Below are 19,646 nucleotides of genomic sequence, written 5' to 3'. Positions count from 1 at the left end.
TCACTACATACCTGCATCATCCATATCACTACATACCTGCGTCATCCATATCACTACATACCTGCGTCACCCATATCACTACACACCTGCGTCACCCATATCACTACATACCTGCGTCATCCATATCACTACACACCTGCGTCACCCATATCACTACACACCTGCGTCACCCATATCACTACACACCTGCGTCACCCATATCACTACACACCTGCATCACCCATATCACTACACACCTGCGTCACCCATATCTCTACACACCCGCATCACCCATATCACTACACACCTGTGTCACCCATATCACTACATACCTGCGTCACCCATATCTCTACACACCCGCATCATCCATATCACTACATACCTGCGTCACCCATACCACTACATACCTGCGTCATCCATATCACTACATACCTGCATCATCCATATCACTACACACCTGCGTCACCCATATCACTACATACCTGCGTCACCCATATCACTACACACCTGCGTCACCCATATCACTACATACCTGCGTCATCCATATCACTACATACCTGCATCACCCATATCACTACATACCTGCATCACCCATATCACTACATACCTGCGTCACCCATATCTCTACACACCCGCATCATCCATATCACTACATACCTGCGTCACCCATACCACTACATACCTGCGTCACCCATATCACTACATACCTGCATCACCCATATCACTACATACCTGCGTCACCCATATCTCTACACACCCGCATCATCCATATCACTACATACCTGCGTCACCCATATCACTACATACCTGCGTCACCCATACCACTACACACCTGCGTCACCCATATCACTACACACCTGCGTCACCCATATCATTACATACCTGCGTCACCCATATCACTACACACCTGCGTCACCCATATCACTACACACACCTGCATCACCCATATCACTACATCAATACATTTATTAGTACATGCAGAAGAGAGTTGTGTGGGTTTGGGATTACGTGGGGGGGCCCAAAAATATCAGTGTACAGGGCCCCAAGATTTCTGTTGCCGGCCCTGATGATAGCCCAGTGTAATAGAAATCACCAGGTGGCAGCTCTTTATCGTGCGGCAACAGAGTGATGTGATGTGATTAATCCACAAACTCAAACCCAATTATTTATTTAATCATTGGTGTATTGAGGTAAGTGAGTTTACTTTGGTGAGTTATAGGTTTAGTTACTTCATTTATGTGGTCACAGGCCACTGCACCCCAACCTGGGAATGGCGGGAGTGTTGTGAGTGCGGTGGTATCCTGTATGTTTATATACATATGTAGCCATGCTCATCGTTGCTGTAGCATCACCACCCAGGTGTCCTTGTCACCCCATAAGGATGGCCTATTAAGCCCAGTTAGGCAAACTAAAGGCCTACTATGGAATAATATGATCCAAAGCAAGTCATTGCACTGCATCATGGTTGGGTGGCAATTGCTGCACTAATGAAAACTATAGTACAGTGCTAAATAGACATAGATGTAAATGGCACCACAGAATACAATGTACATGTAAAGGTAATATACTGTATGTACCGTACCAAGGCCTGACAAGTGGCCCAATCCACATTACTTATCGGCAAGGTGAGCGATATGCAGGCAGAGCTTGGTGGACAGGAAGGTCAACTACAGTCAGAGGTGGCTGGTCTGAAAGAAGGCCTATAGGAAAATCTAATTGATGCCATGCAGCAAGCCATTCGCTGCACCAATGAAGAACGGCAAGATGCTGTTGCACAGACCATTCCGAAAATACTTTACCATTTTCTGATCAGACAGTTTAGCATCCAATGCAGCTTGGGGACATTAGTAGAAATCAAAGCATGAGTATAGTACAGTAACTTGGGGCAGAATGGAAGGAGTTCAGCAGATAAGCCGATCATGACTACACTTAGGGGGTCATTCTGGTTGGCTCGCTAAACAGCGTTAATTCGGTATCAGTGGTAAAGCCTTCTTTCAACATTAATTTTTATTGGTTTTACAAAATAATGGACAGAATTGTAAGATACAGAAAGGTAAGAAAAAAAAAGGAACAGCAAAAATAATATTAGGGAAAGGGGGGGGGGGGGAGCACACAGTGAATTTAGTTTTCATTCACAAAGCAATATTTCCATCTTAAACTGTATCAAAGAGAAAAAAGAAGTTCTGTAAATGGCATTTATAGGCTAACTTGTAGAGAACGGTCAGAAGGTCAAACGGTCAAATGCTCGTTCCCTGATAGTCAGGTTTAAATGTAGACAGGGAACTAGTATCCAGACTCTACTCTATTCTACGGGGGCCCGCCTGTTCTAGAGGCCTGGTATTCAGTCCAGCCGAACCACTTTATTAACGGGTTGGAGGCCGAGGAAGAGTAATGTACTCCTGCGGTCTCGTATTCACAGTGATGTTGAACCGCTTGTTCTATTTGGGGGATAGTAGGGATTCGAGTGGAGCGCCAACACTGGGCAATCAGGGTTTTAGTTGTGATCAGAATATGGCCCATGATGTATCTGTCGTTATTGGGGAGGCCTCCGGTGGTCAGGTGGAAAATCGCCACTTTTGGGGACGGAGGAATGGGAGCCTTCAGCACTGTAGAGATAAGTGCAAAGACCGCTTTCCAAAGCCTGGAAATATATGGACATTCCCAGAATATGTGGAAAAGGGAGCCCACACCTCCACAGTTTCGCCAACATAGATTGGGGTTGGCTGGACTGAATTTATTCAGTAATACTGGAGTCATATACATGCGATGCAGAAGTTTATAGTATTGTTCGGTGTGCGAGATACACTTAGACACTTTGAAGCCTATTTGAAAGATGTGATGCCACTCTTCCTCGCTAATAGGTTCATTCAAATCTTGTTCCCATTTCTGTAAGGAGGGGAATTTTGTAAAGCTCGATGGTTCTATTAATAGATTGTACCACCAGGAGATACTTCCTCTGCTACTCGCACTCGTCAATTTATTCTGGATGTATCGAGGGAGTGTGGACACAACATGTGGGTTCTGGGTTACGGTGGACAACCAGTGTCGGAGCTGAAGGTATTTGAAGAAGTCACCACGTGGGAGGGAGAATTGGGATTGTAGTTGTGAGAATGGTAATAGGGTTCCAGAGGTTGTAACCTCAGCGAGTGATGGTACCCCCCGCGAGGACCATGAGGTGAAGGAGAGATTTGGTATTAGGAAAGCAATGGCCTGGAGCGATAGCTGGGTGCAAGGTAATGATATGTCTGATGTTAGTTTTATCGCCTCCAGCCATGCCTTACGAGTGTGTATGGTAGAGGAAACTGGTGTCAGATGGCGAATATCCACTGAAACGGGGAGCCAGAGACAGTCTGAAAGTGGGCAGGGGGCCATTAAATTGCGTTCCATGGTCACCCATACTTTGGGGTCATCCAACTCAAACCAAGCCCCAATTTGGGAGAGTATGCTAGCGACTTGGTATTTGTGCAGGTCGGGGTATGCCACCCCCCCTTCCCGTTTTGGGAGTGACAGAGTTCTTCGGGCCACCCTTGGTTTAGACCCCCGCCATATGTATTTAGCAAAGGATGATTGGAATTTATTTAACAAAGGAGTGGGGATCAAGAGGGGGATGGTTCTAAATAGGTAAAGGATCTTAGGTAATATCATCATTTTTAGAGCCGCTATTCTCCCTAGCCATGAGATATGCAACATCATCCAGTCTGTGGACATCAGCGAGATCTTGTGAAGGAGTGGGGCATAATTAGCTTGAATCATGTCCCCGATAGTAGGGGTGATGTGAATTCCCAGATATTTAAGGCTACTTGTTTGCCAGGAGTATTGAAATTTCGTTTTTAGGGATTGGAGGAGATCGGGGGGGAAGTTTAAGGGGAGTGCTTCTGTTTTGGACCCGTTTAACTTGTAATAGGATACAGCGGCATATTCATCTAGGATCCCATGGAGGCCGGGAAGGGAATACTCTGGGTCTGTGAGAGAGAGCAGGACATCGTCCGCAAATAAGCAAATTTTATATGGTACACCCGATATCTTTGGACCTTTAATAGTATCTGATGATCTTATAATCTCGGCAAGAGGTTCAATGGCTAGTGCAAAAACCAAGGGTGATAGGGGGCAGCCCTGGCGAGTGCCATTGGAGAGTCTAAAGGAGGGGGACAACAGGCCGCTCACAAATACTCTGGCTGACGGGGACGAGTATAAAGCTGATATGGATGTTAACGCACGTCCAACTATCCCAAACTTGCGTAAAACCGCATATAAGTAGCCCCAATGGAGTCTGTCAAAGGCCTTCTCTGCGTCCAAGGACAACAATAGTAACGGTTCCTCCGACCCAGAGAAGGCCTCAACTAAATTGATTATTCTTCTGGTGTTATCAGGTGATTGTCTGCCTTGAACGAAACCCACTTGATCCTGATTAATGAGTGTGGGAAGCAGGGGGTTGAGTCTATTAGCTATCATTTTGGCATAAATTTTAACGTCCGAATTAAGCAATGCAATGGGTCGGTAGTTGGATATGATGGTTGGGTTCTTTCCTGGTTTAGGGAAAGCGACTATCCTGGCTTCCAACATTTCTTTCGGGAAGTTACCTAGCGCGGATGCTTCATTAAATACCTGGGCCAGAATAGGTGAGAGAGTATCTTTGAAACAGGAATAGAATTTGTTAGTGTATCCGTCTGGGCCAGGCGCTTTGTCCGCTGGGAGTGACTCGATGACTGTATTAATCTCCTCTATCGACCATGGCTGAGCTAGTGTATGAAGGGCCGTTTCACTAAGGGAGGGGAGAGTAATCCGAGCTAGAAATTGGTCTATAGCGGAGTCAGTGGGTTGAGGGGTCAATGGGTCAATAGCCAAGTTGTAAAGGTTAGAATAATATGCGGCAAAGGCATTGGCAATATCTGCTGGGTTAGACACCTTGAGGCCTTTGTTGTCCGTGATTGACCGAATTCGGTCCTTCGCGAGTTTTCCTCTCAGCTTTCTAGCCAGGAGTCTACCCGCTCTATCTCCCTGTATGTAGTATTTTTGTTTAAGTTTAGATAGGGATCTATGAACATCTTGTAAAGCTAAGACATTCCATTTCTTCCCGAACCAGCATGAGGTCCCGGTAAACTTTAGAGTCAGAGGGGGACATTTTATGTCTAGCCTCCAGATCCGCCAATCGGGTTTCTATATTTATCTGATGAGCTGCTGCCCTCTTGCGTATACGGGCAGCTGCCTGAATCGCGGAGCCCCGGACAACTGCTTTTAACGCACACCAGAAGGTAAATTGTGACGTTTCCTCTGGCGAGTTGGTTTTTACATACAAGGAGAGAGTCTCGGCTATAGTCTGCCGTGCCTCTGTGTTTAACAGAAGGTACTCGCCAAGGCGCCATGGGCTAGGGGGGTTTTGAGCAGAGGACAGATTCCAGTGAATGCATACTGAGGCGTGATCAGACCATGGGACTGGCAGGATGGAAGCTTTAGTGATTTGTTGAAGGGCCCATTTGTCGGAGAGTGCTAAATCTATGCGGGAGTAAGTTCCATGTACTTGAGAGAAGAAAGTGTAATCCCTTACATTAGGGTTTTTGGCCCTCCAGACATCGTATAGGTCATATTCGTGTATTATTCTCCGAAAGGCGGAGGACTGAGTGGGCACTAGGCGATGACTATGTTTGGTGAGTTTCATTGATTTATCTAGAGAGGGGTCTACTACCAAATTAAAGTCCCCCATAATCATAAGTAAACCCTTTCGGCAGGATGAGAGGGTTTTACAGAATTTCCGTAGAAAAGGGATTTGCTTGGAGTTCGGGGCGTAAAGGACCGCCAGGGTTACTTGTTTATTGTCTAATCTCCCAATTAAAATGAGGAATCTACCCTCCTGATCAGCGACCTGTTGTTCCAGTACAAAGTCACAAGACCTAGATAAAAGGATGGCGACACCTGCCTTCTTACTTGGGCCATTGGATTGGTAGCAATGAGGATAGAATGGGCTGGAGAATTGGGGGGGGGGAGGATTGGAGGAAGTGGGTTTCCTGAAGGGCGACTATATGGGCTTTCACCTTATTGAAATATCTCAGTGCTAGTCTTCTTTTGTTAGGTGAGTTGAGACCCTTGACATTCAAAGATAACAGTTTAACCATTTAAACATCGAGTTAGGCATGTTACTTCACAGCTGATTCTTATCATATTTAAAAAAAAATGTGTGCATTTCAAAATTAAAAAGGAAGGGACCAGAGGGGGGGACAAAAAAACAGAGCAAAAGATACAAAAGGGGGAAGGGGGTTGAAGGGAGTGGGATAGCTCCATAAAGGGGCTACAGAGGGCCACCATCTTAGGTGACACAGTAGGGGCGTGAGGGGGTAATTGACAACACTCGCACTCCTAAGAGAGCTGAGAGGAAGTATGGGGGATAGGGCACAAAGAGAGACAGGCCCCGTGCCAGCCTATTGGGGGGAGGATGAGAGCTGCTAACATAGTAGCGGGCGACTGTAAGCAGAGACTGCCTGCGCTGCATTATGATAGGGCCGGGACACAGGGCATATTTATCTATACTATACAATAATTGCAAACAAAACAGTAGCAAATATGTCAATTGGCCTATAAAGACCTACTTTGCAGTTCCAGAGTGACTTAACGAAGTTTAAGGTAAGCTGTATCAAAAAAGAAACACAAAGTCAATCGTTTAGCAATATAGGCCAGTGGTGGGATAGCGTCATGTGACAGTTGAAAAACTGGGCCATAATCCTGCGTGTGACATAATGTTAATTAGACTTGCCTGCCACTGACCAATTTTGAGTGAGACGTAACTCATCGGGGATCTTCGGAGAGTCCACCTCCAATTTCCAGGAGGTCAGGAGTTGTGCACCCTCAGTGGGTGTAGTGGCAGTAAACATTGAGCCGTTTTTCCTGATGAGAAGTTTCGTAGGGTATCCCCATCTGTAAGGGATGTCAGCTTCTCGGAGGGCCTTTGTCACCGAGGAGAACGACCTGCGGAGAGAGAGGGTAGCTGTGGATAGGTCGCCAAAGATCTGGAGGTCTCCCAGGATGGCAGCAGAGTGGGTGGATGGTCTGGCGGACTTGAGTATTGAGTCCTTGATATGAAAATAATGGAGACGCATTAGTGTGTCCCGTGGGGCATCCTGGGGGGCGTTCCGGGCTTTTGGTAGACGATGGATGCGGTCCAAGAGGAAGTCAGTGATCTGTGTAGTTGGCATTAATTTTGAGAATACGTCAGTCACATATTGAGTGAGGTCCGAGTTAGAGACAGTTTCCGGGATGCCTCTAATTTTAATGTTGTTGCGTCTCGACCTGTCCTCCAAGTCGCAGATCTTAGATTGCAAGGCCCTCACCTCGTCTTGGACCCCCTCGTGAAGAGTAAGGAGATCGTTGTGGGATTTGACCAGTTCATCTAATTTATTCTCAATGTGGTCAGTGCGATGTCCCACCGCCTCTATGTCCTGTTGGCAAGATTGGAGCGCTGATTTAAATTCAGCGGATATGTCTGTTTTAAATGAGGCTAGTAGCTGCTTCATCAGTCCCAGCGTTAGGGGGGCATCGTCCCCTGCTGGAGGTTGTTGGTTATTGCTCATTGTGGTGGGATCGAAAGGTGCACTGAGAGCTGATAGAGTAGGTGTACCGGGTCCTTTGATAGCGACCGGCTTAGAGTTGGGTGACTGAGAAGAGGCTTTAAAAAAGCTAGCTGGGGGGGCGCCACCGAGTTCTTTCACTTTTTTAGGGGGCATGTTTGCCGCAGGAAGTGGGACGGTGGTAGAAATACACAGGCTTATAAGAGACTTGGATGCGGGTGCAGGCTAATCTATTAGCAGGTTACGGCTGGATCATTGACATACTGCCACTGTAGTATTAAGCTTCAAATCATATCGGGAGTGGTAAAGTGTGTCAGCACCCTCTAAGACGTGTTGGGCGTCATATTTGAGGGAAAGCAGGACATATGAAACTGTATGCGTGGGGTGGCTACCATGCAGCCAGGGCCAGATGAGGTGGTTGTGCCAGCACTGGCCACCAGAGTCAGTGTCCTCTTTATTGGAAAGCTGTTGGTAGGGCTCCTAGGGCTTCTGGGGGAGCCAACCTAAGAGAGGTTAAGGGGTACACTGTCAGTGGTCCTGTGGCTGGGGGTGAACCCTGGTGGTAGCAGGGTTCTGCGTGGGTCACTGTGTGCAGCTCTGCTCTGTGTGTGTTAGTGACACAGGGAGAATGGGGAAATCAAGATGGCCGCCGCGAGTAGTGAGGCAGGGGGATAGAGGGGCTCCAGTGCTTTGCTGGGGCTCCTGGGCTTGTTGATTTTGTGCCCAGGGGCTGTGCTGGGTGTGTGGGGAGTCCCCTTACCTCAGGGGCCTGATCCAGGGGCTCCAGCAGCTCCGGCGCCCGCGCGAAGTGCCGCGATCCGGCTGTGGAGCTCGGCCGCCGGGTAGCTGCAGTACTCGAGGCCGCGGCTTGGTGCTGCGGGTAGGCCTCAGTCTCTAGGAGCTGGAAACTCGGATCCCCGGCTCCGTTTTTCGTGCCCCCTCGATCCGGAGGCTCCCCGCCGGCTTGGTGAGTGATGGGAGAGGGTTCAGGTGACCTGAGAGGCCACAAATCGGGGTTTGTAAAGGAGGTATTGCAGGAGCTGTAAAGCTGAGCGTCCTGCTTCCTCCACGGCCAGGCCACGCCCCCCCAGTGGTAAATCCTTCTAACGCAGCCCGACATCTGAATATCCCAGCCTCTTTGCGAATGGATGTTTTGCAAAAACATCTATTAGTATTAGCAGGGTAGCTTGCGGGGCTGAAATCTCATTATTACCTTTCTCACAAATCTAAGTCAGTCTGGGCGTCCGGGTCCTAGATTTTGGTGGGCAGGTGCCTGCCTGCATTCGCATGGGAACGCCCAGTGTTTTTTGGCCGCACCAAGCATTTTCGTGGATACGCCCTGAAAACGCTTGGCATTTCTATGCAAATGCCCCTTTCCCGCCTCATCCCGCCTCCCCACCTGTGCGAGCACCACAGACTATGCAAGTCGGCAAAGGTGTCCGCACAGAAGCCCTGCACATGCGCATATGAGAATATGCACATGCGCAGAGTTTAAACATCAGTCCGCGTGTGAACATGCCTTGGACCGAGGCAATTACAACCTCACAGCAAAGGACCCTGCGGCAGTATGGAAGGGCATGCAAAACATAACAAATTACAAGAAAGCCCAAACACAGTCTGAAACCAGCCATGAACTTGCAGAAGACCTGAACAAGTTCTACTGCAGATTTGAGCAGGCCGTACCTCCCCCACTCCATCCCAAAGACCACCACACCCAGGCCCTCCACTTGGACCAAGGCGAGGTAGAAGCAGTACTCAAAAGAATAAAACCTAAGAAGGCTGCAGGACCGGATGGTGTGTCACCATCCAGCCTTAGGACCTGTGCAGCTCAGCTCGCCCCCATCTTCACAACGATATTCAACTCCTCCCTGGACTTGTGCAAGGTTCCTGCCTGCTTCAAACGCTCTATCATCATCCCGGTCCCTAAGAAAACACCCACGAAGGACCTAAATGACTTCAGGCCAATTGCACTAACCTCAGTGGCCATGAAAGCATTTGAAAGACTAGTACTGAAGCACCTGAAAGAAGTGACAAACTCTCACCTTGACCCCATGCAGTTTGCCTACCAGGCGAACAGAAGTGTAGAGGATGCGGTCAACCTCGGGCTGCACCATATTTTACAACACCTCGACCACCAAGGCACCTATGCAAGAGTCCTATTCGTGGACTTCAGCTCAGCATTTAATACTATCGTTCCCAGCATCCTGCAGCCAAAACTCCTCTCCTTAGGAGTCCCAGGATCAACATGCTCATGGATAGTGGACTTTCTAACAGCAAGGGAACAGGTGGTCAAAGCCGGCGCCTTCTCGTCCAGCACACAAACAATCAGTACTGGAGCCCCCCAAGGATGCGTCCTCTCCCCTCTGCTCTTCTCTCTCTACACGAATGACTGCACCTCAGCTGAGCAGTCAGTGAAAATCATCAAATTCGCAGATGACACCACTATCATCGGCCTAATCAAGGATAGTGATGAGACCGCGTACAGGCATGCAGTGGAGAAGCTGACACAGTGGTGCAGCAGCAACAACCTCAATCTAAACCCCACCAAAACAGTTGAGATGGTGGTCGACTACAGGAAAAAAACAAATGCACTAGCCCCGCTAACAATAGCCAACGCAGTGGTGTCGCGGGTTGATTCCTTCAAATTCCTAGGGACAACCATGTCCAGTGACCTAAGATGGGGATTAAACATAACCACAAACATCAAAAAGGCCCAACAGCGCCTGTTCTTCCTGAGGCAACTCAGGAAATTCAACATCCCAAAGGAGCTGCTGTGCGTATTTTACACCGCCATCGTGGAGTCTGTCTTATGTTCCTCGATCACAATCTGGTACGGTGGCGCAAGCGAGAACGACAAACAAAAACTGCAGAGGGTAGTGAAGACTGCGGAAAGGATCATAGGGACCGACCTCCCCCCGATAAGGGATCTGTTCTCATCCAGGGTAAGGAAACGTGCTGAGAAGATTGCAAACGACAAGCTGCATCCCGGTCACAACCTGTTCGACATCCTACCATCCAGAAGACGGTTCAGGTCCATCCCCGTCAAAACGTCCAGATCAGCAAGAAGCTTCTTTCCGTTAGCCGTCCATCACCTGAACAATCCAACCAAAGCGAATGCAATCCCAATATCAACAGCCAAACAACGTGTCCCTACTTGGCGACCTGACCACCATAGTCGTAGCTAGAAATTAAATGCTTGTAATGTCTTTATGTAATATATGTAATGTCTCCCTCCCCCCCTTTTCATCCCTGCTTGATGCTGCACTGTAATCCACAAAAAATTCCTAGTGTGCGCAAGCACACATGGCCAATAAAGTTGATTCTATTCTATTCTATTCTATTCTATTAGAATCAGGACCTTAGTGTAAACGGAGCTCAGTGTGTGAACTGCTTTGTGAGCATCTCTTACAAAAATCCTCGATCCTAGAGAATTCACCGTATCGCAAGGATGGTCAGTGGAAACAGGATGCACCTGAGCTCAATTTGGCTTCATGCCAAATTTGCAAAAATCTCCCAAAAACTTTTTTCACATTGTCATTATGGGGGATTTTGTGCACAATTTTGAGGAGAAAAAAAGAACTTTATTCCATTTTGAAATAAGGCTGTAACATAACTTTGGCCCTTATTCTGGTTGGTGCGGTAATGTCCGCGTGCGTTCGTGCCGCCGATGTTTTGTGTCTGCGCATGTGCAGAGGCATCTCTGCGCATGTGCGAACGGAACGCACGTCCAAATTCCGCATGAAATGTGTACACTACGAACAGGGGGTGGAGAGGGGTGTGAAGGGCTGTTTGGGCTCATTACCATATGTTTACACCCCGCGTTTCATGGGCGTTCCCATGAAAACGCTGGGCGTACGTATGGTAGTGCGGTCGTGACGCACGTGTAGGGGGCGGACATATGACATTGCCGGATGTCAGCTGCCCGCCCAGATCCCTGCTTTTGCACGGAGAAATGCCCGTGTGGTCTGAGGTTGCGGGGGCTGGCGGACCACTCGGTCGAATGATGGGGGAGGTTCCAAGAGATGAAGGAGGTGCATACGTGAGAAATCCACTCGTGCTCCGTGCGGTCAGCGGCTTACCGCATTCAGACGGAGTGAGTACGAAAGGCGGGGTTTAGGACGAACGGTCCTGCCCGCATATTCGGCTCCGTCCGCACTGACCAGAATAAGACCCAATATGTGGAAAAAGTGAAGCGCTGTGAGTTCTTTCCGGAAATACATATTTTGCATTGTAAAAATAAAGCAGCCAGTATTTACCCCGCACATAATCAAAATAACTCACCCATATCTAACTCTCTCTCTCTACACATGTTACACCTGACCCACCTGCAGTGCACATGGTTTTGCTTATTTTGAGAATAAATGTGTCCTGCGCGATCAGGTCTGAATTAGGCCTAGTGTCTTTAAATGTATGCAGCCTTCTACTGATGGGTAATTGGCTCACCGGGGGCTATCCAATTGAATAGCCTGATAAAAAAAACAATGGGGAACAAACATTTTTTAACGGGGCTATTTGGATACTGCCCGTAATCATTCATCTCTTCCAATGGCAGCCTAATTGTTACCTGTTAATTCTGTGTACCCTGAATTCTAACATGTGCCATATGTACGGCGCTGCAAACCACTTGTGGCACCTTATAAATAAAATATAATAAAATAATAATTCTACATTTACCTGACTTTTATATGTTCAGTATTCCAATTTAGTTGAGACCACCTAAATGGAAAATAATAGATTTAAATGGAATAGGTTAATAATTTAAGTCGATTATATGTTATTCTGTCCTGTATGCCTGGATTCTAACCTAGCAGCGACGAAACAGGGGTTTAGTAGTGAAACTGTCACACGCAGATACTGGATGGAATCTTTGTTCAAAATGAACCGAGATAATAGAAATGCAAATAAAGTTTCAAGTACAATAACCTCATGTCTCTGTTCCCCTTGTCCCCCCCATCACACACATGTAACCGCACACTGCTGTCTCTCTTTCACACACATCAAGCAGCCAGGAACACTGCTGTCTCTCTCATGCCACCATGCAGCCAGGTAGCTGCTGTCTCCCTCCGTCACACTGATCCCCTCCTCCTCCCTCCCATTCTCCGCCTCCCCCAGGCTGCTCTCCCCGGTCCCCCTGCACCCGCAGCTGGCTGTCAGTGCTCGCCATGTCTCGGCCAGGGGAAGAGCTGTGCGGGACCCTGTCCTACCGAACGGAGCCCCGCAGGACCCCCCGGCTCAGCCTCTACCACCTGAAGCTGACGGACTCGGCTCTCCGCTGTCTGCGGGACTTTCAGAGAGGACAAGTAAGTGACTGCCTGAGAGCTGCCAGCCTTCTACTGCTGCCTGGTCCAGCTGTGCCAAAGTAGTTGCTTATGTGCCCCCTACCTGCTCTGACCTCTGCCATTCTAATCCGTCATTACTATTATTGGGTGATCTCAGGGCTTCATGTCAGCCCTAGTAAAATCTTCTCTCATGGCCGGTTCATTTACACCCACTTACCCATTTGCATCCCCTTTTATATCAAAGTTTTATGTTGTCCTGTAAAATTTCTTTGTATGCCCACTATTATCTTCTCATTAATATTAACAGCTGCATCTTCATGTCTGTTTCAAAGCTCCTAAGTATGTCCTCTTTTATATCAGTCACCATCTACATTTATATATATATATTTTTTTATTACTATTATTTTTTCTTCTCTCCATTGTATTTATCCCCTGCCATATGGGTACAATGCCACTGCCATCTGTTCTGTTCCTGTGAGGGGGTCTAGTTGGTACGTTATCTGTTTGTATGTGCTCACTCTCACCTGCCAGCATATGCTCTGTGTTCTTTACTGCAGCAACACCTGCCTTGTGCCCAGCACCTTTCTCTATGAGCCCTCTTGTTATTTGCATTAGCAATTTCAACGTGATGTTTTCTCTGTAACATTTTTTCTGTTTCTTTGACATGTAATATATGTTGTACTTAGTTTAAATTCATGTAAAGGGTGCGATTATAGTACAGAATTGGAGCAATATGATCACATAAGTTTCCTCATATGCTAGTTCTAGATAAAAGCCCTGTTTAGCGCTCCATTGCTCAGTGGCATACATTGGGTAAATCTCAATTGACATCTGGAATGTGTAAATGCAAATCACTTGTTGTGGCACTAGCTTGTTCATATGCCCACTATCACATGCATACTCTGTTTTGGTTTTACTGATACTTTATCTACTTGTAAGTAGCCCATAGAGTTGTCAGGTTGAAAGAAACATGAAGTACAGTATATGTGTTGTCGTGTACCATGGTGCTATGGTGGTTAGCCCTTAGCTTGATTTGATTGTAGCTTTTGTCTCTGTGGGGGAGATGTATCAAAGCTTGGAGAGAGAGAAAAGGTGAAGAGAGATAAAGAAACAGCCAATCAACTGTCATCACACACACACACACACACACACACACACACACACACACACACACACACACACACACACACACACACACACACACACACACACACACACAGTGTTCCAGACAGTGGACCAGATGTACAAAGCTTGAAAATTGATCAAATGGAAAGGTATAAAGTACAAGCCAATCAGCTCCTAACTGTCATGCTTCAGGCTGGGTTTGAAAATGACAGTTTGGAACTGATTGGTTGGTGGTTTATTGCTCTCCATTACATTTCAAGGCTTAGTACATTATTGGGTACTTGTATAGTTTCACAGCGGCACTGGGATCGCATCACACGCAGATCGCATGCGATTTGCACACAATGCAACAGTACTTGTGTCGTTTCACGGTGGCACTGAATGCAAATCACATGCAATGCGATTTAGCACACTCCACTATCCACGTTTAGCACACCCTCACTATCCACGCCAGCCTGAAGCGTTCACACCCCCACTATCCACGTCGGCTTGGAGTTGAATTTACAACGTGTGGCGAGCGCAGCAAGCCACTGAGCCCGAAGCGTGGCAAGCGTGGATAGTGGGGTGTGCTAAATCGCATCGCATGCAAATCATATGCGATCACATACGATTTGCGATGCAATGCAATCTCAGTACCACCATGAAACTACACAAGTACCCATTATTGTGATACAAGAAGCTCTTAAAGTACATTGTCCAGATTCTTTTTTTCTTTCTTTTAAACTATAAACAGATGCAAACATAATTATTTAGCTCCCGTGCTGTAGAAGATCCAAGTACAGTGACAATACCCTAACAATTCATTTACAATGAGTCTCTACCTGGGAATCATTAGAAAGGTCATATTTTATGGCTAATTCTAGTAATATTGGTCATGTTGTGAAGAGAGAACACTGAAAACGATGACCAAACGTTTAGTTTAAAATAAAAATATCAAATTAAAGATATTTGGGCCAGATTCTCTAAGCTTCAAAAGTGATAAAATCCAGAGTGATAAACAGCCAGCCAATCAGCTCCTACCTGCCATGTCACAGGCTGTGTTTGAAAAATGTCAGACAGGAGCTGATTGGCTGGCTGTTTATCACTCTCTATTTTATCACTTTTGAAGCTTAGAGAATCTGGCCCAAAGTTATAGACATCCATGACAGAAAAATGCTACATAATAATATACAAGTGTTTAAGCAGTGAGCATTGTGTATTGTCGGGTCTATAGGGAATAATAGAAGCTGCATCATACCACCTAGAAACGCTGCTGAAACAAGGCTGTCCCTGCAAATCTACAAAACACAGCAGTAAATGTACTAATATGGGATTTCTATTGAAGATGGGATGTTGCCTGTAGCAACTAATCCGATTCTACTTATCTATTTAGCAACTTCTGGAAGATAATAGATAGCATCTGATTGGTTGCTATGGGCAACATCCCGTCTTCAGTTGATCTCCCATTTTAGTAAATTTACCCCTCAGAGTCAGAGCAGAAGCCACAGACAGGCCAACTATCACCATGAACAAGCTACGTGTGTATCTGTCAGTCATATCAGGTGCTCTACATACACTTGGCCTGTATTGAAGGGCAGCTAGAAAGAAGTCATTTCTGGGGTGTGGTGATATAACATCAGTAAGTCGGCTACAATGTGGGGAAAAGGTTTTGTGCTGAGACGAGACAAAGATTTTTAGCCCTAATTCAAAATGTTACCATTCCAGCTGTGAATACATTGGGCGGTATTCAATGAGCCTGATTCGCCATGTTTTTATGGCGAATTTGTGCTGTTTGGCAAATTTTTGACAAAAACGGTGAATCACCCTATTCAATGACCACATGGCGAATACATTTGAAGGTTTTTTTCGCCATGATTCACCGAGTAGGAATCGCTATCTTTTTATGGAGAAGTGGAATGTGAACTTTTAAAATAAAGTGTTTTGTTTTTTACATTTGGTGTCAAAAAATCAGGAATTTTATTCTGAGGAGGGGCATGCTACTTTTATTCATGTGCTGTAAGCACATGAATATATATTTAATTTTAAAAAAAATATATATATATTTTTTTTTTTTACACAGCAGCCAGCAGGGGGCGCCGGAGCCGAGCCGCTCATTACATATTCATATATTCACTGCACTCGATCTTTACGATCGTGTGTAGTGAATATACGCTCCCCTGCTGGCACCCCCGGGGGGCAGCCTGTGCTGCCTGGCACCCGGGGAGCCCACCTGCCCCCCACAAACGTTCAGGGGCAGGCAGAGAAACTTCCATCTCTCTGCCTGGCACCCTCCTCAGGCTCCCTGCGGCATTCGCCGCAGGAGCTCATATTCGCCTGTCAGGGGCAGCGAGCCCCTGACACGTTGAATACCGGAGCCCGCTGGCTCCGGAACGTGGCGAATGTGCAGCGAATCCTAAAAAGGATTCGCTGCACCTCGCAGGTATTCACATTGAATACCGCCCATTGGCACCAGCATGTTGTGGGGATGCTGTCTGCACCGGGCATAGGACATCTGGTGCAAAATATTGTGCATTACCGCATCAGAAAACTAAGGGGGCTATTCAGGCCTGATTGCTGTTGTGCTAATTGATTGAATGCCTGCGTCTGAGTCTGCCTGCAGTTTGATTGACCGTAAGTCACCGTATGCAGGGCCGGCAACAGAAATCTTGGGGCTCGGTACATGGACCCCTCCGGGCCCCCTCCCAAAAATGTGTGCCTGTATGTGTGTGTGTATATGTGTCTCTTTTTTTCCCTACAAACTACTTCTGATAGATAGATAGATAGATAGATAGATAGATAGATAGATAGATAGGAACTCTCTCCTCTCCCCCAAGACACTTACCTGGTTAATTAAAAAGGTGGAGTAGACATTAAGCAGGTTCTCTGGACCTTTTTCCTGCAAATCTTCCCCTCACACTTCCTCCTTTTTCTGTACTCTCTATTTTTCCTGGGAAAACCCTGGCTTCTCATTGGTGGGTGGCAGCCATCTTTGTGTAGTCTGTATGGGGGCAGCCATCTTCTTTTAGCTCCTGCTGCATGCTCATCAGCATACAGGAGCAGAGCCATCCTCTGCTTGGCTTCCGCAGCTAGACAGCAAATACTTATACCAGGTGACAGGTAACCGTGATGGGGGATCGCTCTGCATGTTTGCTTGCTCCGAGCCAGCGGCGGAGCAGACAGCATAATAAAAAAAAACGAAGTGCGGGTTTTTTTGTGCCCCGTGATCATTGGGCCCCTCCGAACCTTGGGGCCCGGGTCAGATGTCCCCCTTGACCCCCCCTGTCGCCGGGCCTGACCGTATGGGGGTGGTAACCTGGCATTTTCAGGGAGTGTCAGGAAATATACAGGCATGCTTAGGCATTTTCAGGAAGGGCATGTCACGTCAGCTCCAGCCTCTATCACCCTGTTTCTGTTGCAGAATTGTGGAAGGGTCAGAGTTATGCACAATTGCACAGACTGGGAAAATCATTAGGTGGCCCGGCCGCCGTGATCCCAGCGTATATGTACAAACATATGCGGTCAGCAGCAGGCGGTGAAAAAAAGCCCACAAGCATCATTTAACCAATCAAAAACCGGAGCAAATCTGCTAGGATCACTCACAAATAGTGGCCCTCATTCAGGTACCTGATACGCAAATGAATGGCGGCAGTGGCCTCCATCTGTGAAAATAGAGGTGCATTGCCACCATTTGGGGGAAGGAAAGAGGCCAGTGATCTGCATTGTTGATGGAGATTTCCTGCCTCTGAGACAGGCATCCTCATGGGTGCCGCAAGTCACCTTATGGTAATGCAGTGATTCAATGCTGCTTCCTACTGTAGGATGCAAGTTTGATCACTACTGCAGCAGGTCTACCTGTAATAGGTGCCTCCTGCTGCATTAACATACATTGCAATCACAGCAGCAGTGATAGCAATTCTGTCCACATCTGAATAAGCCCCAGCGTCAGTCCTGTTTGAAGTTTCCCCAACAAAATCTGTTATTGCAACTCAAGGTGATTATACTAAGTATTAGCCTGCAGGACTGATTGCTAATGCAATCATAGGGATGTATCGATTATCGTGTGCAGGGACAGAGCTTGTGAGAATCTTCTGCCCCCGCAAATGGACTTCACAACCTTATCACCAAACGTAACCCAGCTATGAGCTGTACATGCCCCACTGCCCCCCATTGCTGCTGCTTCCAGGATCAGTGTGAACTGTGCATATGCAGCTGTCAGGATGTACACTCATTCAGATTACGATGTTTTGTAAATCCAGCAGTTGGGCACCCCCCATAGAAACTTAAGCAGGGTAGCCGACTTTTTAAAGCCCGGAGAGGAGACTTTCAGCTGGAGTTCGGGGGCGGGGCTTGAGCATGACATCATTAAGCCCCGCCCCATGATGAAAAAATTACCCGATTTGCCGATTGCCGCCGAGGGTGCGGGGCTAAAATGATGCAATTCTGACACTTTAGGCCCACCCCCTCATCGGAGATGGGCCAATCTGGTTATTTAAACGGCGCGGGCAGGGGTGAGGTAGCCGGGAACAGGGGGGGGGGGGGGGGGTGGCCATTGTTGCAATTGCCATCGATGGTTGCCATCGATGGCAATTCTGCAACTGCCCATCGATAGTGCTAAACTATGCAATGGCTGACCATCAATATTTTTACATATCGATGGTCAGCCATTGTGTTTGATTGATTGGCCTGTGGGCCAATCAAAACAGGGGGGGCATCGCTTGTGTCGGGGGCGGAGCTATGCTCCGTGTGCCGGCACTTTGAAAAAATAAATAAAAGCTAAACATCGTTTTGCTGTTCCATGTATGGAGGGAAACCATCTGGTTCTTCCCCATCGATGGCAAAAGTATTCAACATCGGCCATGAAACATCGATGATTTTGATTTATCGATGGTTAATGGCCATCCCTAGGGAGCTGGGGGTCCCCCAGAAACTGGGAGGGTTTTCCGGGAAGCCGGGAGCGGGACACGATTATCGGGACCCTCCTGGCCATTCCGGGAGGGTAGGCAACCCTGAACTTAAGGGGGCTGCTTTTGTGGTTGAAAATGAAGGGACCACAGCAGCTATCTGATCATTCCCACATTCCCTTCCTGTTAAATTGTAGGGATGCTTTGATGTTGCAGAGATCTCTCGAAGTTATATAGGGAATTGCCCACAATTTGACTTTAAGACTTTGAGTGCCAACATGTCTGTGAGAGATGTGCTGAATATCTGCTAATAATGCCAGCGTCGCTCGTATTTGTTATATAAATTCAAATAAAAAAATGTTCAAAAAAAAAAAAAAAAAGATTTTATTTACTATATATAGTAAACATTACAGGTCATTATGATGAATACAAATGTTTGCATGGCAATTTTCACAACTATTGTGACAAATTGACTTTTCACTCAAAGGGTTAATATATATTGAAGTGTGTTATATAAACATTTCATCCATAAACAGCTGATTTTACCTGTTTACCTGATAGATGCATAGATAGATACATACCTACATACCTACACACACATAGGCCCTCATTCTAGTTTGTTCGCTCCCCTACGCGTTCGCACAGGGGAGTGATGTTTAGCGCATAAACATTTATGCGCATGTGCAGCCGCAATGTGCGAGAATGCACGGCAAATTGCTTGTGCTAAACATCCATTCGCATGCTAGCTGAGAAATCGCGCGTGTGTGAGGGGGGGGGGGGGGGGGCGGGCGTTCATGCAGGCGGCGTTTAAATGACCTGCAAAGCTA

The 19,646-nt window shown here is 47.1% G+C and overlaps 1 protein-coding gene across 1 annotated transcript in view; it reads left to right on the top strand.

The window, feature by feature from the left end:
• Positions 1-12,610: 12,610 nt before the first annotated feature.
• The window catches only part of ELL3 (elongation factor for RNA polymerase II 3), a 110,878-nt gene continuing 103,842 nt past the window's right edge, over positions 12,611-19,646 (top strand). The window contains exon 1 of the mRNA XM_083184094.1: positions 12,611-12,835. Coding sequence (XP_083040220.1) covers positions 12,698-12,835 — 138 coding nt within the window. The 5' untranslated portion in view covers positions 12,611-12,697. The remainder of the gene's footprint in view (positions 12,836-19,646) is intronic.

This window comes from Crinia signifera, chromosome 4 (genome assembly GCF_055691185.1).
Source record: "Crinia signifera chromosome 4, ASM5569118v1, whole genome shotgun sequence".
NCBI classification, from domain to species: domain Eukaryota; kingdom Metazoa; phylum Chordata; class Amphibia; order Anura; family Myobatrachidae; genus Crinia; species Crinia signifera.
This window is presented reverse-complemented; position numbering and strand designations above follow the sequence as displayed.